The 24,840-nt window shown below is 46.7% G+C and overlaps 1 protein-coding gene across 5 annotated transcripts in view; it reads right to left on the minus strand.

Moving 5' to 3' along the window:
- ANK1 (ankyrin 1) overlaps positions 1–24,840 on the minus strand; it is an 869,955-nt gene that overhangs the window by 611,283 nt on the left and 233,832 nt on the right. For all 5 annotated transcript variants that reach the window (XM_069214086.1, XM_069214083.1, XM_069214082.1 and 2 more), the window contains one exon: positions 3,357–3,455. In XM_069214086.1, coding sequence (XP_069070187.1) covers positions 3,357–3,455 — 99 coding nt within the window. The remainder of the gene's footprint in view (positions 1–3,356; positions 3,456–24,840) is intronic.

Consider the following 24,840-nt stretch of genomic DNA (forward strand, 5'->3'; position numbering starts at 1 on the left):
TTTTGGCGGCCGTTGCCGTGGCGGTAGGCAGTTTTTACCGCCAAAGTTGTAATGAGGGCCATAGTAAGTGTACAGGGAAGTCATGGCAAATACATGTGCTGGACACTGGTCTTTACGATTTCCCCAGCTACATGATGGCCTCTCTGAATACTGGGCTGTTTGGTATCAAACAACTCAGAATAATAACCCGACACTGATGCCAGTGTTGAATTTACCCAGTGGGTACTCTAGAAGTGCCCCCTGCAAAACCTACCAACCCTGGCATGGTTGCTGACTTGTTTTTACCAGCCTGACACCACCAGACTGAAGTCTGAAATCCTGGGGTGAGAGCTTATGTGGTAACATAATGGGTGTAGCCATCCTAAGGCCACTACCAAGTACTTAGTGGACATCCCTAGACCTGCAGATCTGATTTCATGGACACAAGCAGACCAGCGACAAAGAAAACCCGAGGCAAGAGAACAGAAGTCCTGCTGCAAGAAGAAAAAGGCGCCAAACTCTGCCTGCTGCACCCAAGACTTGACAATCATAGCTGAGGAGTTGACTGGACAACAGACCAACTCTAAGAAACCCCAGAGGATGTCCAGCCTTCTGAAAATTGTCAAGAACCTCCCTCTGAGTGGAGGTATCACTCCCTACACCCTGCAGGCAAGACACCAGTAAAGTCGAGTTCACTGACAGGCCGCTGATCAATGAACCGGACACAGCAGCCAGACTAAATTCGACCCCACGAACCTGGATGACAAACCCTGCTAGTGTGGCAAGTTTGGTGGCACTGCGACCTCTAGTAGCTGAGATGTGCCATAGCCCAGGGTTCTAGACTCCACATTGGACACCTAGAAGAAAAGTCCACTCCGGACTCTCCGAGGACCAAAAGCAAGCACCAGTCGAGGGACTTCAGGACACCCAAGAACCACTATCCAGAGTGGCCCTGCTGACCTGCAATCCACCATCAAAGTGACCTGCACCAGGCTCCAAGGACTCCTTGACGCACGACCCTTGGCTGACCTATCTGCACTGCACCTTGCCTCCCTGGCCCCTGCATTGGAAAACCAGCTGGGTCTTCTAGAGGTCCCTAACCCCTTACAACCTCTACAGTCCAAGGGAACCCACCGGTCGTATACTTAAGTCCACCTGTGCAGTGTGTTTCCAAGTCGACCCCTTCTCCGTTCTGCACCAACGTCAAGACCTTCAGCCACTGCTCCTGCTTGAACCAGGAACCGCTTGAACTTCTCCAGCTGGCCCACATGACATCTCAAAGACCTCAACCTAAAATTAGAATGTGACACTTGTGAAAGTATTGCCTGATTTTATATGCATTTTAAAAGTTTTTCCCAATGATTCCTATGGTGCGTAACTACGCACAAAAATACTATTTTTTGCTAAACTTTGAAAAATCATAACTTAAATGGTACTTACCTGATTTTGATGTTCTTGGTCTTAAAATGTTATAAAAATCTGAAGTACTTTTGTAAATTGGTCTTGAGTTATTCTTTTGAGTGTGTGTCCGTATTTATTGGTACTGTGAGTATAACAAATACTTAGCACATCTCCAAGATAAACCTAACTGCTCGCCCACACTACCACAAAAACAGAGCATTAGATGGTCTGCTTCCTACCGCTGGATACCAAAGTGGGTTTGCGTGGACTCTGCACAGTGCACGTCTTTTTTGTACACTGTATAGAGAGCCATCTTTCTACAAGAATACAAATTCTATTCACTATAGGGTCCTATTTGCCCTGTTGAAAGCCCAAGACCCTTTATGGGTTACTTTATTTGCTTTATGGGCTGAATATGTTGGCATCTGATAAGATGACTGAGATATAGGCCCTCATTAGGACCTTGGCAGCCAATGCCGCCTACCACCACGGCAACGGCCACCAACATACCGTCGCCGTGGCTACCGACTGTCATTGGCATTATGACCGTAGACAGAATACCACCAGAAGGCTAGCGGAATTCCGTCTAAGGTCATGGAGGCAGACGGCAGTAAGGTGGCGCTGTTGCCATGATAGGGCCTGACGGTGTTTTGCTGGCGGACGCTGCTGCTGCTGGCAGCACCGCCGCGTCCCGTCTCCTGCTGGAGGACCCCCTGCAAGCAGGTAAGTCAGATTCTCCGACAGGAGAGGGGGGTGGGGGGTGTTGTGTGCGTGAGTGGGGGTGTGTGTGACTGTGTGTGAATGTGTGCATGCATGAGTAATGCGTATGTGCATGAGTGGGTGTGAGTGTACGTGCATGTTGTGTCGTGAGATTGCATGTGTGCCTGGATGTATGTTCGGGAGTGTTGCTGTGAGTGTGTATGAATGGATGAATGCATGGGGGAATGTGGGTATGCCTGTGTGTATGGGTGTGTATGTATGTGCAGCCTAGTGACGGCTGCCGGGCTGGAGACTGAAGTCTCCAGCCTGGCAGTCATTACCTCTGTGGCAGTTGGTGTGGTACAATGGCAGTTTGGCTTTGGCAATGTAAATGTCATAATAGTGGAGGTAGGTACCGCCAGCCTGTTGGCGGTAATACCTCCACTATACCACCGACCGCCAGGGTTGTAATGAGGGCCAAAATCTCTCTGCCCTGTGTACTTTTGCCACAAACATGTGGGTGAGGCTTTCTCATCCATTTGTTCCTCTAAGGCCTTTGCCTTTCTAGAAAAGTTGGTTTATGCATTCTTTGTGTGGAATAAACATCAAAAGGGGCCAAGGAAGCCATATTGTTCAGGGCTCTGCCACAAGTGGATATGAGAACCAGCGTCCAGCCAGTATTAACACCCCATAGAGAACATAAATTGCAGCCACTATACAAACATAATGTAACAAGAACAATAGAGTATCACCAGTGAACAGCTATAAAGTTCACTGAATACTACACAGGGCAGAGGCGGGACATAGGGACCATATGGGCCAAAGAAAAGGGTTCATGGGAAGTTGTTTGCACTACATTTACAATCTACAACAGCATGACACAAGCGGCAGCTATGTTTTCCCTAGAGTCCTGGTTCAGCATTGACTTGCTTTGAGCTGGACTCACCTCAACTAACACCCACCTATTAATCAGAGTACTGGCACAAGTGGATATGAGAACCAGAGTCCAGCCAGTTTAATAACCCACAGAGAAGAACATAAATTGCAGCCACTATACAGACAGAATGTCATGAGCACAATAGAGCATCACCAGTGAACAGCTAGAAAGTGCATTGAAGTCTACAAAACGCAGAGAGGGGAACTTTAGGACCATACAGGCCAAAGAAAATCTTCAAGGGTTCATAGGCAGCCATGTTTTCCCTAGAGACCTAGTTCAGTCTTGACTTGCTTTGAGTCAGATTCACCTGAATTTACACTTACCTTGAACACACACTCACCTTGCCTGCAGAATTTGGATGTGCTTCTCGCTCCAGCAGGATTTCAGCCACATTTATCTTTCCATACTTTGCAGCAACATGGAGAGGGGTAAATCCTTTCTGAGGAGAAACAGAGCATATCAGGGTCCTCTACTTTGAGCAGATAAGTAAAGATATACTGGTAAGGAGACCAAAGAAGAAAGTAGCCCTGACATTCATTATGGCGTAAGACAAAGCCCAGACAGGCAAGCAGGAAAAGGATCAAGAAGTAAGTAGAGGAAAAGCTAGGAAGCACAATAAAGCTGAGACAGGTAAGAAACTATGCCAGGAGAGACACATGCTGGAATTAACAAGTGGCAAGGCAGGAAGTGAAGGAATCATCATGAAGAGGACTAGGCTAAGAGCATAGATACACTGAGGGTAGTTGCTAGACATAAGTTTATTAAGGAAGTGAAAAGAGGTACATAGGAAAAATGGAGTAATTGAGCTGTGCAGGAGGGATTAAGAGGACCATACAGGAAGTAGGGAGTCACCAGTGCTTGACAGGAAGCAAAAACAGCCCCAGGGAATGGTCCTAGCAAGAAGCAAGGATAGGTCCAGGAAGAAATCAGTTGAGACCCAGGGATAGACTCAGGCAAAAAGAAAGGAGAGAACCTGTAAAGAAGTAAGGTTAGGGCCAGTGAGAGACCCAGGCTGAAAGTGGGGGGAGATCCCAGGATAGAATCAGGAAAAAAGTAAGATGAGACCCTGGCAGGAAGTAGGTAAGGTTTGGGAAATTCACAAAGGGAGAAAGCCGGGAGAGACCTAGGCAGGAAGTAAGGAGAGTTTTAGGCATATGTATGAACTAAAGCAAGCTTTAGGCAGAAGAGAGATGACCAGTGAGAGGGCCAGGTAGGAAGGGCAAGAGAGACCCATACTGAAAGCAAGGACAGACATGTGAAAAGGCCTAGGAGAGGTCTGTACAACTACAAGGACCAGACTACATAGTCACAGGTGGACTAGGAGCTAAAGGCTGCCCTAAAACATATTTTTATATATTTCCTACACTGCATCAAATAAACCGACAATAGGGCCTGATTTAGAGTTTCCTGGACAGTGTACTCTATCATAAATGTGACAGAGTACCCTGTCCACCAAACACAGGGTCCACCTGCTGTATTATGCGCTGATCTGACTGCCAGTTTTCTGATGGAAGTGTCCCGCTGGCTCAACTACCAGAAACTTTACTCCAATGGCCCACTAGGTAGAGGCCATGAGAATGCGAACACCAGATTACCTGCCTTATTTGGAACCAGCAGTGTAAATATACTTTTTTTCTGCCCATCATTGTCAGGTAAAACCTGGAATTCATGTACAGAATAAAAAAAAATCAGAAACCAACTCCCGCTTTGGGAGTTTGTTTCAGAAAAACAAAAATGTTTTGTGTGCAATCACCTAAATGAAGATGGCTGTGCATTAAACTTTCAGTACCTTCATGGGAGCTTCATGGTGGCCGCGCCTGTGAAGGAACAGAAATCACCGCAGGACTGATGGTGGTTGGCAGGCAGCAGTTCTAGTCGGCTTAGCAGTGGGAATAACTGATGCTTTTGTGATGCATGGAAGGACACATGCCATGGCCTACATCACGCCCTTAGTAAACAAGCCCAACCCTACCCACATGGGGTTGTGCAGTCCCTGTTCCATGAAAGATTTAAACGTTGCTCGAACAATCAAGTGCATAATTTTCCAACTATATGGGCTACAAATCCACAGATAGATATAAAAAGAAACTCATGGAATATCTGCATACTTCGGGGTCTAGCAAAGCACTCAGGACTGTTATTTCTCCACTGTAAAGAATCTTGTGACTGTGTGTGCCTCATCTCTACGGCTGCTTAGAAGGGTGGATTGACTAATGATCCTTCAGCCCTTACAATCATAAAAGTATACATTGTTCTGTTTCCTACAGAGAAATTACTCTGTTTCCTATGGATATTCACGCCATAGCAGATACCTAGGTATAAGTATTGAGATAACAAGGTAGAAAGTAGGGAAAGGCCTCTGGCAGCAAGTCAGAAGAGACTTGGGAAAGGCCTGAAGGAATAGCTACTTACATTCAGAAACAACATTTCTTGTGGATTAATACATCTTTCTTCAGATGCCTCACCTTATGAAAACATTCCTAGTGGCATACTGGGTCTGCATATTTTTCTCCAGCAGCAGCTCTACAGCACTGCCAAGTGGTGCCATACTACTTGAGCAGCAACTCTGCCTGCGCTAAATGTGATAACATCAGTCCATATAAGATGCCAATGTGCTTCTGCGAGTTCCTTGGTAAATTTTTCATGGCTGTTCGAAAAATGCGAACAGGAACCAAGACAGTATTAAAAACAGCAAACGTGGGGGGGGTGGAGTAGCGAGCCATCAAGGCGGACATATTGTAAGCGGGCTCCCCGCAATTGTTCCCTAATCTCACATCATCCTGCTCACACTACGGTGGAATAGATGCCTTATGATCGCAATAGTGTCCGAGGACCCAGTAGTAAGCGTGGTGGGACGATAACCTCAGTCACAGCTCCTGGATGTGTAGGAGACGAGTCGGAGTCATGAGGCAATGAGGGCCGCAAATAGGAGGCCACAGCCTGTGGCCACATTTGTCTGAAAGCCAGCTCTTACAGGGGGATCGCAGCGGCTGGTGAAGTAAGCCAGCGCAGAGGGGCCTGAAGACACACGGCGGACAATGAGGGCCGTGGGTAAGGCTGCTGCAGACCTGCTGGAGGTGAGGTGGTGACTGAGAGATGAGCATCTGAAGGTGGCAGAGCCAAGCCGTGAGTGCTGCTGAGCGCCGAAGGGGGTGTTTGTTCGGGGGGTGGAAGCCGTTAAGAACCGCTGCTGCTGCCCTAGGCGTTGCCTGCTGGTCCTCGGGGTTGTGGCGGGCTGCCCTGGACGATGCAGGTAGGTCCCTGGCACACCCGACTGGCTGAATATCGGCACCCGGAGGCCTGGTGGTCACCGCCCGGTGCGTGCCTACCTGAAGACTCGATGGGAGATGCCCAGGAGGACAGCTGTGTCAAGCCCCTTGTCGACAGGGCTGAGAAAGATAAACACCGAGCCCTAGCAAGCTTGCAGAATTTAGGAGGCAGGAAAGATGGGCCACTGACCCCTGGTCATATATACTGTTGTTAGACTCATTGAAGAACGCACGCCGACCACCTGGGGCAATGTAATACCACCACCACATCTATCTTAATGCTGTACAGTAGTAGGCCTCCCACCGTGCGCCGACTTTACCAGGCGGTAAGGGCCTAGACTGATTCTCCACAACACCATATTCTCCGCAGATCGGTGACATACAGAAGAAGTGTCAGGAGCCTGAGGAGATATCACTGGTACACATTATACTGAAGTTCTGGGCGAGACTGACACGGCATGGTAGGATCCCATGTGGGCGCTGCCTGTAATATCACAACAATAGAGAGGCACCATTGGTACTACCCAGCATGTGACTCCATTAGGGAGCTGCACTGAAGGCTGATGCCCCTGTTGGAGAAGCAGTCAGGCTAGGTTCTGGTGTGGCTTGCAACGGAGTAAAGGCAGAGGCGGAGGGAAACACATCCAGCACGGACCCCTACCAAGAGCTATCTCCCTCCCTGCTGGTGGTAGTTTATGGAGCGGAGCCAACCATTGCTAACTGCTCGTACCACCCCTTGCGTCCACAGTTGGAGAGTCTGGCTGATCATGTACACCAGAGGAGGAGAAAAACGCCCCAATAAGAACTGACAAGCCCTTCGCTCACCATGACCAAAGATAAACTACCTTCTAAGACAGCCAAACAAAGCAGCAGGGACAAATCCTCTAACATAGGCGCTGCGTTGTCAGACACAGGTGGGCTCAGGGATAACAAGACACTGCTGCCGGACATTACGCAGTCCCGTGATATGCTGGATGCAAAGCTCGGGCCGTTGGCTCAGATGTCACCCTGCCAAGATCTCCAGAAGGCAGTGGAGTGGATGACTGAGGTGGAGACCAGAGTATCTGGCGTCGAGTATTTAGTCATGGCCCTAAAGCAAAAGGGCAACACCCTGACTGTCGTAACAAAGGATCTGGGAGCACGCATAGAGGATGCTGAGGTCCGGGCCTCTAGCAATAATTTTTGATTTGTTGGCTTCCCTGAGAGATGCGAGGGCCCATCCACAAACAAGCTCTTGACAACATAGCTCCAATTGGTGGTTTCAGCAGACTCCCTCTCAACATGATTCGTGGTCGAGAGGGCCCACAGGGCACTGGTAAGGAAACCCTCTCGCGGGGCAAGACCACGTCCAGTGATCGTAAAGATAGTCAACTACATGGACAGGAATACAATCCTTAAATTTGTCCGAAGCCAAGACAAGATTCTCTACAAATCACAGCACATAATGATAGTCCTGGACTATAGGAAGATGGTGCAGCAACAGCGTCAATCCTTTACTGCAGCTAAACAGCGCTTACAACATCTCAAAATTCCATGCATGCTGCTATACCCGGCGCTTGAGTCGTCTTCAGCTCACCGACGTTGTTCTTCAACTCCCCAGAAGTAGTTTCACCTAGACAGACGAATCAGTGACCCTGAAACCACACACTCGGCCCCGCATGGACTGCAACTTGTCCCAAAGAGATAGGCCTCTCCTGCCAAACCCACTGGGAAGCGTTGCAATCTTTTTCGTTCTTCCTGGAGGAGCACATGTCGAGAAGATGCACCATATTTCTTGCCCTGGGGACTGACATGTTAGTGGTGTGATTAACAAGTAATGGCCTGCTGTTGGTTCACAGGCCCCATACGGGCCGTTGATAACATGTCTATCTAGGCGCAAGTAGTGTGGAGCATGCATGTTGACTGCATCCCTAGATATAAAGACTTAACTTCTCTAGAGCTGTTCTTAGTAGGGGTAGGGATATGGGGATCTACTGGGATCTTTGGGGGGCCTCTTCCACGACAGATACTTCTTGTTCACTGAAGTATGGGGGTGAGGGAGGAGGAAGGGGGTTGGTTTGACTGTTTTTTATTGTTATGCACAGACCCAGCACACACACCTACCTAGGTCCATGTACTACTGCACATGTACCCTTGCACCTGCCGCTGTCTGATGTGGGCCCCATAGGTCCCTTAAGACATGTCTGTGTCATCACATGGAATGTGCGGGGGGGATCCTAGGGAAAATAAAATGGGTGCGTTCTGAAGCAGGCTAAGCGACTGGGAGCTGACATACTTCTTCTACAGAAGCCACGTGTTATGGGTTCCAAGGCTCCCTACCTGGCCAGGTATAGCATCCAGGGTTCACAAGTGGATCACCTGGAACAGGCATCCTGATTCCTCATCGGGTTCCCTTCCAGCGCACTAATACGTGGCTAAACAAGTATAGTAGATACATGCTGGTGACCGGCACGCTGTGTGGGGGACCTCTAATACTTGGGGGGGTGTACGCGACTCCCCCACTAGGACAGCTTTTCATTGATCAGGTGGTAGGGCTATGGGAAGAACTGCCCAGCATTCTCTGTGATAGGTGGAGACTGGAATGATGTGATGCATCCAGAGATAGATAGATTGCGCGCTCACGGGCGGGTTCTGGGGGTGTAGGGTCCAGGTTAAGTTCCCCCGTATCCACATTAGGCTGGTTGGACACCTGGTGGGAATATCATCTAAGAGACATGGGATATACATATTATTCAACGGTCCCTGGCTCATTCTCGAGACTGGACTACACGTTGGTCCCCAGCTGCTTCCTCCATAGAGTGTCTGACAAAGACACATTGCCCAGAGGGCTATCTGATCACTGTCTAGTGTCTCTGTGGCGTCATGTGGGACAGAGACGTCCTGCTTTCCACTGGTGCCTGTCCCCGTGTCATCTGCAAAACCATTCCTAAAAGGCGCTAATGCGCCGGTCCATTACTGCATGCTTTACCCTCAATGCTGCATCAGTGACCTCTGTGACAATACTGGGGGAGAAGCTCAAATTGATGATCTGGGGCGTAGATATTAGCTATTGTGTGGGAGAGCACAGGAGTAGGGCCAGTGCTCTAGTCAACCTCCAGACACAAATACTAGATGAATGTAGCCATCGAGCGGATGGTAGCGGGACGTGGTGCCAGCTGGGCTTGGCTCAGCAGCAGTAGCAACAGCTGCTTCAGGTCAATGCCAAGCAGGTATGGCAGGCTGCTCAAAGTAGCATATATCAATGGGGCGACAAATCAAGTAAGATGCTACACAGGCTATGGCAAGGCCCTCACAACATTTCGCCTGTGCCGGTGATCTGGGACAACCAGGGCAGGTTGCTATCTGGCCCGAGAGGTGGCTCAGAGTTTTGCTGACTATTTTGGCACAGATTATGCTCGAAAGGAGGGAGGTAGATGCAGATCAAATCATAGAATTTATTGAGGCCCTACACCCATGGTCCATGACTGATGAATCCTGAGCCCTGCTGGAGGAAGCTATTTCTGAGGATGAGCTCTCCTAAGCCCTAGCAGAGCTCTGGGGGGGGGGGTCCTGGGCACTAATGGGTTCCTCATTGAGTTGTTCAAAGTGTTCATGTCCCAGCTAAAGACACATCTCTTGCGAGTGGTTCACTCTGCACTAGTCGTCGATACTCCCATCAGATTGAAGTCATGTTGAGATTGTGGTCTTTCTTAAGCCAGGCCACCCTCCTGAGGAGCACTCGTAATACCGCCCAGTCTTTCGACTAAATCTAGAGGCAAAAATCGTAGCCAAAAACTTGGCCAATAAGCTAATGAAATACATATCAGATCTGGTCCACCCCAACCAAGCAGGCTTTATGCCTTAGTCAGCCACACGTCACAATATCAGGTCGGTATTCAATGCATTGGCTCTGGCAGACCAGCTGGAGAAGCCGGTGGCAGCTGGGAGTACCTGTTTGTCCTCCTTGAACGCTTGATCTTGGGCCCCAGATTTCTTTCATATATTCGCTTATTATATGCCGACTTGACCACCACGGTCTGGGTTGCTGGTATGGTCTCTAATCCATTTCCAATCTGCAGGGGCACATGGCACCGTTGGTTGTCCATTGTCCCTGGTGCTATTCGCTCTTCCAATGGAGCCGGTAGATAAGTAGATGAGGGTGGACGCCCAGGCACGAGGCTTCAAATGGACTGCAACATTGCCCGATAAGATAGTCCTTTACGCGGACAATGTCCTCTTCCTCCTCACAGACCACACAAACTCGGGACCCTGCATCCTGCAGATCTTCGGTGAGGCTTCTGGCTTATAGATGAACACGGCAAAATAGGTGGTGTTCCCGGGTGGAGATGGCACCGGTGCCCTGAAATGGGCATGGGGATTGATCTTATCCACCAAGAGTTTTAAATACTTACGAGTATCTGTCTCTCCAGACATATGCTTGTTGTGGAGTCATAATCTAGCCTTGGGACTATCATGCGGAAAAGAGATAAGGGCTGTCAGCGATTTTCAGCAATTTTCAGCAATAGTCTCCCTGCATCGACTATTATACCAGCTTCATAATTATCCCTATACTAGTCCCACGTCATGGTTCAGAAAGATTAATGAGGTTCTGGGTGGTTTCATGTGGGGTGGAGGGATGGCACAGGTTGCCCTCCGAACATGCTTTCAGTCCATGTACTGTGAAGAAGCTGCAGATGTGGGTTCCTATTATGCCTCCTCCCGCCTACTGATTATCAACTACTGGTGATACAGCCCTCAGGTAGACCCAGCAAATGCGTCTGAGTGCTGGACGATGGGTGATGCCTCCCTGCTTGATTACCTCTATAGTAGGAGGAAAGGATTTTTTCCTCCAGTAACCCAAGTAATCATAGACCCTTGGAAACGATGCCCCTGGCAGATGGGGTGGTGGGGGAAACTGACACAATGGACACCGTTGTGGCAGGGCACTGCCCTGCAACTGGTGACCCTCTTGGATGGCTTCTAGAGATGGGAAAGCACAGGAAAATCCAATTTAGGTGATGTCATACAGAGTACGGTATTAAAATAATTTAAAGAGATACAAAGTGATTATCAAATGCACCCTACTGAATTCTGTTGTTAGAAATGGGGTCTTTGGTTGGCAATCAGGTTACCCCCTGTCCAAGCAAGGACCCTCACTCTAGTCAGGGTAAAGGAGGATCACACTCAGTTAACCCCCATTCACCCCCTTGGTAGCTTAGCACGAGCAGGCAGGCTTAACTTCAGAAGCAACGTGTAAAGTATTTGTACCAACACACACAGCAATACAGTGAAAACACCACAAAAAGGAGACCACACCAGTTTAGAAAAATAGCTAATATTTATCTAAATCAAACAAGACCAAAACTTCAGAAATCCAACATACACAAGTCAAGATATGAATTTTTAAAAGAATAAAAGTCTTAATACTTAGAAAACAGGGAGACTGCTGTTCTTACACAAAGTACCTGGTTAGTGTCAAAAATAAAGCTGCACGGGTGAGCGTGTGTCGGAAAAAGGTAGCGATGCATCGATTCCTTACTCGCAAGTGAGGCCGTGCGTTGTTTCCTTCTCAGGTCGGCGATGCGTTGTTTTTCTCCCTTGTAAGAGAGCAATGTGTCGATTTCCGGACAGGGTACGTCGGATCTGCGCAGAGTTGGGTTTACTTGGACGCCCAGGGATGATGCGCGGAGAATCTGGTCGCACAGTATCAGACAACCGTGCTGCGTGGGGTTTGCGTTGTTATCAGTCTCCGTAAGCAGGTGTTGCGTGTCCTTTCTCCAGCGGTGATGCGTCGATCTCTCTGCAGGTGGAGCGTTGATTTCAGCGATGAAGCCGGCGGTGTGTCAATTTCAGCCGCGTTGCAAATAGGTGCATCAAAAATGTCCCTTCATGGCGTTCTGTGTGTGGATTTTCAGTTTTTGTGTCCCAACTTCACCTTTCAAGGGCCCCGGGACTGGATAGGGCACCACTTGGCAGGGCAGGAGTCTCAGCAGAGAGTCCAGGTGCTGGCAGGGGAAGTCTTTGATGGCCCTGAGACTTAAACAAGAGGAGGCAAGCTCAGTTCAAGCCCTTGGAGATTCTTCTCAAGCAGGAATGCACAACAAAGTCCAGTCTTTGTCCCCTTTCACAGGCAGAAGCAGCAACTGCAGGATAGGCCAACACAGCACAGTCACAGGCAGGGGCAGCACTTCTCCTCAGCTCTTCTCCTTGGCAGAGGTTCCTCTTGTTTGTATAAGTGATCTAATATTCAGGGGTTTTGAGTCCACTACTTATACCCCTTTCTGCCTTTGAAGTAGGCAAACTTCAAAGGAAAGTCTCTCTTGTGTGTAAGATCCTGCCTTACCCAGGTCAGGCCCCTGACACACACCAGGGGGTTGGAGACTGCATTGTGTGAGGGCAGGCACAGCCCATTCACTCCTCCTTTCCCCTCCATCCCAGATGGCTCATCAGGATATGTAGGCTACACCCCAGCTCCCTTTGTGCCACTGTCTAGAGGAGAGGTGCAAACAGCCCAACTGTCAAACTGACCCAGACAGGGAATCCACAAACAGGTAGAGTCGCAGAATGGTTTAAGCAAGAAAATGCCTACTTTCTTAAAGTGGCATTTTCAAACACACAGTCTAAAAACAACCTTTACCAAAAGATGTATTTTTAAATTGTGAGTTCATAGACCCTAAACTCTTTATTTCTATCTTCTCCCACAGGGAATCTGCACTTTAATAATGTTTAAAGGCAGCCCCCATGTTAATCTATGAGAGAGACAGGCCTTGCATTAGTGAAAAACAAATGTGGCAGTATTTCACTGTTAGGACCAATAAAACACATGAGTATGCATCCTACCTTAAACATACACTGCACCCTGGCCATGGGGCTACCTAGGGCCTACCCTAATGGTGCCTTACATGTATGAAAATAGGAGGTTTAGGCCTGACAAGTGGGTACACTTGAAAGTCGACTTGGCAGTTTAAAACTGTACCCACAACAGTGCAGTGGCAAGTCTGAGCCATGTTTACAGGGCTACTTATGTGAATGGGACAACCAGTGCTGCAGGCCCAGTAGTAGCATTTGATTTACAGGCCCTGGGCACCTCTAGTGCTCTGTACTAGGGACTTACTAGTAAATAAAATATGCCAATCATGGAAAGCCAAATACACATACATTTTATATAGGAGCACATGCACTTTAGCACTTGATAGTAGTGGTAAAGTGCCCAGAGTATCAACATAAGCAAAAACAGAGTTCAGCACACATCAACAATCTGGGAAACAAAGGCAAAAAGTTTGGGGAGATCACGCCAAGGATGCCAAGTCTAACATCTATCAATACCTAAGGTTTTGTCACTCCTTACCCCTGTACATCCGGGTCCTTCAGGAGCTGCCAGAGTTTAGAAGGAAAACTCCTGAAGGGAGATCTAAGCACTCACAGGATCACACAAATATATCAGTCCCTGATTATAAACAGTTTCACCGCACTAGACACTATGGTTGGCGTGGGAGGAAGACAGACAACCTAGATGATGGCGACTGGACAGAGGCTCTGGGTAATCCCCACGCAGCAGTGATACTAGCCCGTCTCCACTTGATACAATTTAAATATCTACATAGAGCCTATTTTACACGCCATCGCCTCTGGTGCATGAGTGTGATTGACTCCCCGGTATGCCTCCGCTGTGGGGCGGAGGAGGGTACCTACTTCCACATGGTCTGGAGCTTTGTGGCATTTGCGCATTTCTGGTGGGGGTGACATCCTGCCTCGGAAAGGTTCTCTCCTGGGACGTTTCGTTGGACTCCAAGGTAATCCTTCATCATAGCACAGAGAGCGTTGGCGGGAACGAGTATAAAAGACAGTTTCTGTTTTTGGGGTTTACGTTAGCAAAAAGAGATACTGCTAAAATGTGGAGAGAGAAACACCCCTTCATCAATTGGGGTCTGGAAGAAGGGGTGGATCGCAGAATGGGCCTAGAAGTAGCAGTGTTTCAGGCCAGAGACTGCCCTCAAAAGCATTCCAAAATCTAGTAGTGCTGGGCCGACTATAGGATCATAGTCCTGGCTCCGGTTTGCACCCCTGCTTTTCTGCTGGATGCTGAGGTAGGGAGCTATAGATCCACGGCACAGAAGATCAGAATGCATGTGAAATGTTTGAAGTGATTATAGGACATCCAGGGGATATGTGATGCGTGGGTGGGAGGTGTGAAACTGACTGTGCAAGTTGCTATGTTACAGTTGTTGACAGGGGGGATGTATTACAATCTCCTTGATATGTTTGGCAGCCATCTCAGCCATATTTCATTACTATAACTCAATAAAATGTGTTGTGAAAAAAACAGCAAACAGCCAGAATACTATATGTTTGCATACTTTGGGATCCTATTAATCATGGCACTAACTCATCATTGAAGAATGGAGAGCACTGAAGAATCTGCCTGAAGATACAGGGCTTGATCACAAACTGCATTTTGTAGTGCTTTAGTAGTACTACATCAGTACTATTAAAGCACTACAAAATGTGATTCACAAAGCTATGTGCTTAGACCTCCACCTCTCCTATCTTTTCTCTGCATAAGTATGCCTATGTTTTAGGTGTAAATGTGGGAGGGACAAGGAGACGGGCTGGAAAATGCAAATTACTTAATACTAAATGGTAGGAGTTTATGGAGGAGTAATGAGTGGTTTAGGTACAGACAGGCTCCAACAAGCATCATCCACAATAGAGTAAGATAAATGTTATTCATTAGCTACACTTCCAAACTTGCTACAGGTGAAAAGGTCCAAAAACAGTAGTAAATGTACTCCAGTCAAGATTTGAAATAAGTCAGGTCCTATACATGCCCACTCACGGGTACTGCAAGACACTCCCATAAAAAAAAAACGGAGACAGGGATTTAATATAACACCCCACAGGCAATAATGATAATTAAAACGATTTCCACTTTTAAATTACATTTATATTGTTGTTTTAGTGTGAAAAATGTAGCTTAAAAATATATTTTAGGATTTTAGAATTATTTAACTTTAAAAAAAAATCAAATAAATATTTACAAAACTTTTTTATATTATTTTAAATTAATACGAAAACACATAGCTGTAAATTAAGTTGACTAAATAGTAATTAAATAATAAAATATTTGAGGCTGTTTTTTAAATCTTGGATAAAATCTATAAATAAAATTAATGTGTTTTAATTAATTATGTATTAAACATTTCAATTGATAAGTTAATGTGCTGCACCATTTTATTTTATTTGTTCTACGTTACAAATATTTTTTAATTATTCCAATTTTTATTTTACAGTAACATATTTTACAGTACAACAAGCATTATTATATTTCTGTATAATTTACCACAGGGAGGTCTCCAACTATGATTAAAGAGTTACGAGTAGTAACTTAACACCTGTAAATTCATTTGTAGATGTCTTCACCACCTGGTCCGAGTGGGTTTGCATTTAGGAGTAATCCAGACTCAGAAGTAATAAATAGCAAAAAGGTGTAGATTTAGGCATAGGTACAGAAGTAGATTACAAGTGAGTACATTTACACATGTAAATCTAACTTTGTGAATTGAGCCCATAGAACCCACAAGAAATATTGTTTCCGAAGGATCCTTCTTCCTACTGATTCCTCAGCTTATGAATGAGTCCTAAAGCAATACCCTCTAAGAGGTGGAATTGAGTGGTGCCAATCAACCATGGAAGTCATGCAAAGTAGACCTATCAAAGTATCCATCATTGTGTGCTTGAGAGATAGGGCAATCATTTTTAGCTAAAGTATGTAAAGGTGACCACGTTGCTACCATGCAGATGCCAGTCACTGGATGCTTGATTAAAGCCGGAGGGTCCTTTTTGTTTAAAGCTTAGCAGATCTTAATGTAATGGTGGACCTTGTCACTGTTTTACCCTTCTTGACTGGTGACATCCACAAAGAGCTAACCATTTATTTTGTCCTATTATGTGCCCCTGATATAGTAAGACACTGCAACCCTGGGGTCCAAGCTTTGTAGCTTGTTCTCCTCGCTGGTAGGAAGATGGAAGAATGTTGGTAGGGTGATGCAGGCCCATGTGGGAAAGGCAGATACCACTTTTGACAGGAAAGATTGATAGATGCAAAGAGCCATTTTAGTCGGGTTGAATACTATGAACGGTAGGTGGACCTAGACGACCTGAATTTCACTGACCCTACTGACTGAATTAATTGTCAATAAGAAAACAGTTCCCAGTGTCAAACGATCAATTGCACAACTGTGCATCAGCTCGACTGGGGATGCCATGTGGAACATTAACACAAGATTTATATCCTACTGAGGATCAATAAACAGGATGCCATGAAAATAATGGCCGCCTAAACAAAGAAGTCTTGCTAGGGAGACGATGAAGGTAGAAAGGGCAGATATTCTTTTATAGTAGCCACTACCAGTACCTGCTCAACAATGGTGGACAAGAGGCAGTGTGAAGCGTTCCACATCAGAAGGTGGGCCTGGATTTTGTGGTGGGTTTCCTGGCTTCCAACATCATCGGTACCCTCAGGTGGTAAGTTGGCATCTTTCAGTCCCCATGAGTACAAATGCAGCATTTGGAGATTGGGATGAAGGACCTGGCCATCCTGATGTGAGAGCAAGTACTTCCGATGCGGGACAGGAGGAAGGGGCTGATTTCTCAGTTCCAACAGATTGGTGTACCAAATCCTCCTCATAAAGTACGGGGTGATCAGGATCAGCTGTGCTCCGTCCTTCCCTGCACCTTTTGCAGGACTCTCAACAGAGAAGGGATTGGGTGGGCGATGCAAAAAGCAGGCCCCATAATGAACTGAACCTGAAGGCATCCCCAAGGGAAAATGGAAGTGAAAAGAACAAAATTGAGGTACTGGTGAACAGATCTTCTATTGGACACTCCTATTTGGGGAAAATAATATCTGTCACTTAGGTATGAACCTCCTACTCATGTTCCTCTGAGGAGAAGCAAGTCAGAGCTTCTCCTATAAGCTGAAAGTAGCAGCAAGGTGTGCAGCTACTTTGAAAATGTTTCTTGCTGAGACTATCGCCGTGAGCCAAATCACTTCCCATTGCAGGGTCCATGACATCACACCATCCTGTCTCTCACGTAATGGATGGTGGTGCTGTTGTCTGACAGAACTTTATTTCTGTTCTGAGATGGAAAAGACAAAAGTCTTCATTGCAAGATGGACTGGCCACAGCTTCAACACATTTATGTGCAGGCACTTCTCCAAAATAGATCACAGGCCTTGCAGTCGCTGGGATGAACGCCTCAGCCCACTGAGGAGGTGTTCCTAACCACTGTAGCCTACAACTTGGAGGACTCAAGGGATGACACACCAACAGATTGGAGGGACACCCACTTGTACAGATCCTGGGGGATAGAAAGGTAGCTCTGCACCCATGTCAAAACACTCCGCAGATGTTGATGCAATTGATTCCTCATGCACCACTAGCAGGCCCTCATCTACTATTTGGTATGTATCCAAGAGGATATATGAGGCCTTCAGGCGTAACAGGCACAAGTCTTGTAGAACTAGGATTGGTGTGTGACCTGAAGGGGAATCTCATGCAGCACCTATCACCGATTAGGACTGGCAAATGAAAATAGGTATCTTGGACGTCCAGGAACACTAGCCAAACCCCTGCACTGACTGCCAGCAAACCTGGCTCGGGGCAGCAATCTGAACTTATCCTGTCCTGCTGGATGAAAAGGAGCAAGAGGCTAAAGTCCAGGATAGGTCTTGAGGTTCCATTGTTTTCCAAGTAAAATTGTACACCAATAAGTAAATTCCTGGGCACCAACTTTAAGGCACACTTGGCCACTTGGGCAAGAAACTCTGCCTCCAAGATGGATGTGTGCCAAAGAGCATATCCTGGTGTAAAAAAGGAAGACTAGAATGGAAGACAGTATTAGTTGGATGACCCCACAATATGTTGTGATTGCTTCCCAGTGGGTGCAGAAATTAGAGCTCTCCCCCATCCAGAAGGTAGTTGTGTACAAGGGGAAGGTAAAGATTTTTGAGGCAGCAAAGCCAGTGGATGTTGAGGACTGGAGATGCTGTTGGTGTTGGTAATAGCATCATCTAGATCCTCCCCTGCCCCGGAATGAGTGATATATTTGTTGGGAAATCTGAGTCAAATGCTAAAGTTGACACTGTTGGGGCTGTTGTTTCCGGGAGTAGCCTTGAAACCTTTTATACTACTGATGTTATTGCTTCATTGGGAGGGACACCGCAAGCACCCAGTGGAATCAATTAACACATCTGTGTAGTATCACTGACTGATCTCATGATCTTGAACCAGTGTGCAATATTTTGAAAAATGCCTTTATACACGTATGGTCGGGGTTCGAAACAACATTTTAAAGTGGGAGGACTTAAAATGATATTTTTAGGAAGTAAAACTTAGTGAGCAAAATACAAACTTAAATTTGAAATTATGGGAAAATCTGTAGCAATTTATACTTACGTTGTCTGCAGATATTATGTCATACATGTGAAAATATATACCTATATCATGATTATAAATTACAGTAGATCTTCTTCAAATGAGGCAGCAATAATAGTGGTTTTATGACAAGGCACGGAGGCTAACATTATGGAGCATTTCCTTCACTGCCCTACTCACACCAGCAATATACTAAAGGAAAGTAAAACTCCTCAGCATTCAATGAATACTTTGAAAAGCTTAGAACCTGCAGCCATCTTACATCTCTTATTTCTGTTCACAAGCGGTATTGTGTTTTCTCTGTTACGATGTTTAGCTAGTCTGGTTAAAGATTAATTTTTGTGTTACAGGTCTTCCTCAGAAGAGGCAGCAGCGATTGCAGGTCTTGGGAAGCTAATTGCGAACTTCACCCATGTCACGAAATACGATGAGTAGTACAAAGAAAAGCAGGGCCAGATTCCTGCACAACTGGCTTTATTCTAAGGCAGAGGTCTTCAATCGTTTTGATGGCGAGACCCTCCCTGTCAAAATATTTTAGGCATAAGGACCCACACCTGACAGAAATTTCTAGAACCTGGTACTCCTCATCATCGTTTAGCAAACCAAAGGTTTGTGGGTGACTTCTGGTTATGCTAGTTTGCTGCTGTTGTTGGCTTAATTAAAGTTTGGGGGGATGGCTGGAGGGCGTTGAGAGTCTGAGCATGAAGAGCCATGTGATAGCGCTTCCCGAGCCGGTGGTATAATATCCTGTGCCTCCATGCACCATAGGGCTTAATTAACGTGAGCACCTGTGACACACTGTTTTCTCTCTCTGCTGCTGCCTGGGAGTGAGAGCTGGCCTAGCTGCAGGGGCGCGGCCCTATGCTGAAGCAGGCATTGTCTGGGCAGAGAGCTGGTGTGGCACCAGCTAGACCAGTACTGTAGGACAGCGTATGTCTGCACGACTTAAAGTTGGTGTGCCCCTCACATTAAACCAAACACATTTATAGGGTTCAATATAGCCCAAGATTAAATCAGTGGTTTTGCACTGTCAAGGAGGCATGCACAAAACTGGAGGCACAGGCAGAAGCACAAAAAAGAAACATAACTGCTGCTTGCTGCCCAGGCTGAGTGAGTCTCAGCTGAGAGCAGACTTCTGCAGCCAGCGCAGCTGAGCCCCCAGGCCAGTGGAAGCTATATTGTGATAAGTGAACTGTACTCACTGAGGTGTCAGTGCAGTGTGCAGTGCAGTGCTTCAATTTTTGTCAACATCCCACCATCCGCACAGGAATGGGCAGCCAGGCAACTAGCTGTCGAAGTGCATTAGAAAAAGGATGGGAACTGTGATGCTGCATGCAATAGGGGTGGTGCCAGTGAGTGTGGGGGTGGGGTCAAAGGTGTGGCTAAGAAAAAAATATTCTGTACGTTTTTTTTTAGGTCTCTCACTGTCAGGTAGCTACATTCAAAATAACATTCAGCTTATAATAAAAATAAATAAAAATAGTGACTTGTGTATTTTTAGAGCTAGAGGTCACAACCTGTGACAGAAAGCACTGTGAATATGTAAGTCATTATTTTGCATTACACACAGTATAAAATAGACTACTACAAAATGTCTTAAAAGATTTAAGATAAAATGGCGCATCCAAAATATAGATTTTAGCAATACCCAGACTGTAGGTAATGCATTTTTTTCAAATAACTGCCTCTTCAACACCTCCTCAGGGCTAGTAAGCACCAAGTAAATACAATTAGAATTAAAAGCACTCACTTGTTATCACAAAGATTCAATCAATTAAGGTCCCTAAGCGTTCTTTACATTTGCAGATTAACTCGTAGGGCATTTTTGCATGTCTTTCAGACAGAAGCAGGTACCCTGGCAGGAAGGTGTTATCTGTCTGCCAGGCTTCAGTTTCACAGCACAGGACATTCCCTGAACACTTCAGCTGAAGCATTTAAACTATCGGAATTAACCATCCAGGCGGTTGTCTTTTTCTGAAAAGTAAGGGAGCGTTTTTTCACGAATTCTTTTTGTGCTGGCAATTAGGCTGGGGAATGCGTGACCCCCTTACCATGACTCCACGCCCCCCCAGGGGTCGCGCCGCACAGATCTGCTCTAAGGAGTAAAAAGATGAGCATGTAATTATCTGCCAAACCACTTGAGAACACTGTAGCTCTGTCACAGGAATCATACAGTGAAATAATCTTTTTGAAAGGCAAATTTATTGTGCTGGGCCAGATTGGGGGTTCCAGAGCCTGGGCCAGGGAGATGGTTTGCACTGGGAGCACTCATACACAAGCAGGATCCAGTCATTGTTTTTAGAGAGCTAGCCTAATTGGTTTTTATCACAGATCCTGCAAACGCAACAGTCAGAGTGGGGCACCCAGTAAGGGGAACCTTACTCGGACTATGACAAATGAAAATCTGTGGGATGCTAAAATCTTAGGGGGTTTCACCATATTATATACAGTTCTAGTTTATTGGTAAAGTGCACAGTTAATTAAAAGCGTTACATGTAAAAATGAAACATTACAAATGATAAGAATATTAAGCTAAAAGACTTGTTACGGTATCAGATTGGCAGGATGTTCTTATGTCCCAAGGCTGCATGCATTCAAAAGGTCGCTTGATTCCAGTAGCTGAGATAGTTCATTTCAGAATTATTAGGTCATTACGCTTCAAAACGACACTTTGCCGATAGCCTATCAATTACAATAAAAGTTTAAGGGCCTATTTACATTTCCGCAGATGGGTTACTCCGTCACTACGTATTTCCTGTCCACTGAAATATAAATGCCATTATTTCCTATGGGGTTTATATTTCGGCGACGGGATATCCCTCACCGCTGGGAGGGAGGAGAAATCCTTCCACTGAAATCTTAACTCAGCCCTAAATCTCTAAGAAAGTTTAATTCATCACGATACCAGTGACAATACTACTTCTCCTCATCAAGTCTGGGTTACATAGATTCTAAGTTGATAGATATTAGTGTTCCAGATTGTCATGTGCCACTGCAGGTGGAGGTGCTGGTAATTGCTTTCTTTTCGACTTGCACTCGTCATTATAGGCCTTTATTTTGCCTCAAATAGCTGTGCAAGTTTTATGACTCGTGTGTTCAATTGGGTGTGAATTGGGATTAGACCATGGCTGAGCGCTTGTCTGCAAGTTTTTATACCGACTTGGATAAAGAGGCACTTCAGTACATTCCTTCTTTCGAAGAGTAACACCGGATATACACAGAGAATATGCAACATTGTCTCCTTTCCATTTCTACAGGGTCTGCACTCTTCTCCATCAGTAGATCTGGACCAAGGAGGAGACCCCAAGACGTATTCTCATGAATGCCTGTTTTAAGTGAAATGGGTATCCATGGTCAAGCAAGGCTGAGGCTTTAGAAGTTTATAAGTGTTGATAACTTGCAGGCGTGAGCTTTCTTCGACAGGGTTATTTATTGTCTTGTATGGAAAGTGATCTAGTCATTCAATTAATAGAGTTTTAAAATTCTTTAGGTGATATGTAGAGGTTTTACAAATTTTCTGAGTGGAGAGAGTGGTTGCGTCTTTTAAGAAGTTGTTCAGTCTGGCCTTCGAGTTCTGGTAGCTAATTTCCTGCCAGACCAGAGCTGTTACTGTGTTGTTTTTGGCTAGGTAAATGCTATGGCACATCTTAAGGAGGGCATTTTTTGTACCCAAGCAATATTTAGCAGGCCAAACTCTAAACACAGGTGGGCCTGTGAAGTATAGTTTGGAAGTTTGAATATAATCCAACAGGTTCCTATATTCTCTGTTTAAATATTTATTTGCCAACACAAGCTGTTTGGTTATCTAGGGGGAATTTTTGTTTTTAATAGTTATCGAGTCCACAGAGGGACAGTTCTTATAGAACTTTTTTAACAGCACTTCACAGAATCGTTCCCGTTTGGTGATTGTGTTGTGTGTTTTAAGCTGCTGCTCTTCTGTCAGGTCTCTACAGATTTAGCAGTCTTGCTCCTGGAGCTTCCCTTGCCACCCTAGGGCCAGATTATGATCTTGATGGATGGGATTATTCCTCCCCAAAAGTGACGGATATCCCGTCCGGCGTTTTACAAATTCCATAGGATATATTGGAACTTGTTATACGGCGGGTGGAACATCCATCACATTTGGGAAGGAGTAATCCCCTCTGCCAAGGTCGTAATGAGGCCCTTAGGGGGTGATTCCAAGTTTGGCTGGCGGCGGGTGCCGCCAGGCAAACGGGAACCGCCAGAATACCGCTGCGCGGTCAAAAGACCGCCGCGGTTATTCTGAGTTTCCCGCTGGGCGGGCGGGTGACCGCCAGAAGGCCGCCCGCTCGCCCACCCAGCGGGAAACCCCTTCCCACGAGGATGCCGGCTCCGAATGGAGCCGGCGGAGTGGGAAGGGTGCGACGGGTGCAGTTGCACCCGTTGCGATTTTCAGTGTCTGCTATGCAGACACTGAAAATCTTAGTGGGGCCCTGTTAGGGGGCCCCTGCAGTGCCCATGCCATTGGCATGGGCACTGCAGGGGCCCCCAGGGGCCCCATGACACCCGTTACCGCCAGCCAGGTTCTGGCGGTCAAAACCGCCAGAACCAGGCTGGCGGTAAGGGGGTCGGAATCCCCATTGCGGCGCTGCCTGCAGCGCCGCCATGGAGGATTCCCCAGGGCAGTGGGAAACCGGCGGGACACCGCCAGTTTCCCGTTTCTGACCGCGGCTGTACCGCCGCGGTCAGAATGCCCATGGATGCACCGCCAGCCTGTTGGCGGTGCATCTGCGGTCCCCGGCCCTGGCGGTCCATGACCGCCAGGGTTGGAATGACCGCCTTAGTCTCTTGAGATTGTCTGTGTTGATATCAGCAATAAAAGCAGATGAGTGTGCATGGGGGCTAAGATTTACCCTTATAATCTGTGGGTTGCAATTGCTATCCTCATGTACAGTAGTGGAAAAGGAGTGCAGCCTTTCTGTGGTCTGATTGGCTGGTGTTGCGCCTGATCCGGCTTGGTCCTTATGGCTCATTCCTTCTGAGCAAATAGCGGTCCGTAATATGGAGAAAAGACTATGGGGTAGGGCCTTCACCGCTGACTGAGAAGCTTGAGTAATTGTCAGCAGTATTTTTCTGTTGCTTGCCAGGGTGCCCTCCCCTTAGTGTCTGTGATCCATGCGGCGCACACCCTGATAACGTCTGAGCTGGTGGCTCTGGAGATCGTGGTGCAAAGATGGATGGATAGCGATTAGCTGCACACTGCCGCAGATCAACACACGATGTGCCCCACTGATGAAGAGGTGGCCATAGTCAGTATGTGCCCTTGGACTCCTGGAGCAGATTCTTGCTTTCTTTTCCATTTATTTGCATAGAAGACGTCTTCAGTTTAGGGATGATTCATTCCTCATGGTGTAGTCGTCTTTCCCTCTGTGCTGTCTAGTTGCAGGGAAGATACTGAGTGAGTGCCGTTCCATAATACAGCTGGACAGGACTGCTTTTTCTCAAGGTGAAGGTCACAGTCGTGGGAATGGTATTTCTTAATGCTCTGCGGAGAGGCTGAAGCAGCGGCTGGGCTACAGTCCTTTTTGTGTCCCATTGTGATATGCAAGTTTTTTTGTGAAGCCATTCAGTTCATCAATCAAACTTTTTAAAAACTGTGGCAATTTTGATTAACTTTTTTAAGATCAGGGTGCAGTGGCACATGATGAGTTTAAAGTATTTAATGCTTCCAATTTGGTGTATATGCCAGAGATAATAAGGGCCACTGTGTTTAGCAGGTCACGTTTTGAGGAATTAAAGTTAATTGCCTCGACTGTTGGCTGTAGTGTATCCAGCAAAGTTGTCCAGCATCTTTGGGTGTTGTCCTTTGTAGTGTGGCAGGTGGATACAAGGTCCCAAAAAGAGACCCCTACACTAGACCATTTCAGGTGGATCAAATGGGGGCAGGCGTGTGGGGGAGCAGGACATGTGCAAGTAGCACTCACTGTTAAGCAAGCCGCTTCTGCACTCTACTCTTTGGTGGGGCTTACCCCCAGACCATGCAGCACCACCATCTCACGTCCGCTCCCTCCAGCTTCTGGGCTCTTGGCTGGCTGCCGACAAGTCCGAACGCCCGGGCCAACTGCACTTGCGATGGTCACAGTGCTCACCTGAGCTTCACGTACTATGCCGGGAGTAT

Source organism: Pleurodeles waltl, chromosome 11 (assembly GCF_031143425.1).
Source record: "Pleurodeles waltl isolate 20211129_DDA chromosome 11, aPleWal1.hap1.20221129, whole genome shotgun sequence".
Classification (NCBI taxonomy): Eukaryota; Metazoa; Chordata; class Amphibia; order Caudata; family Salamandridae; genus Pleurodeles; species Pleurodeles waltl.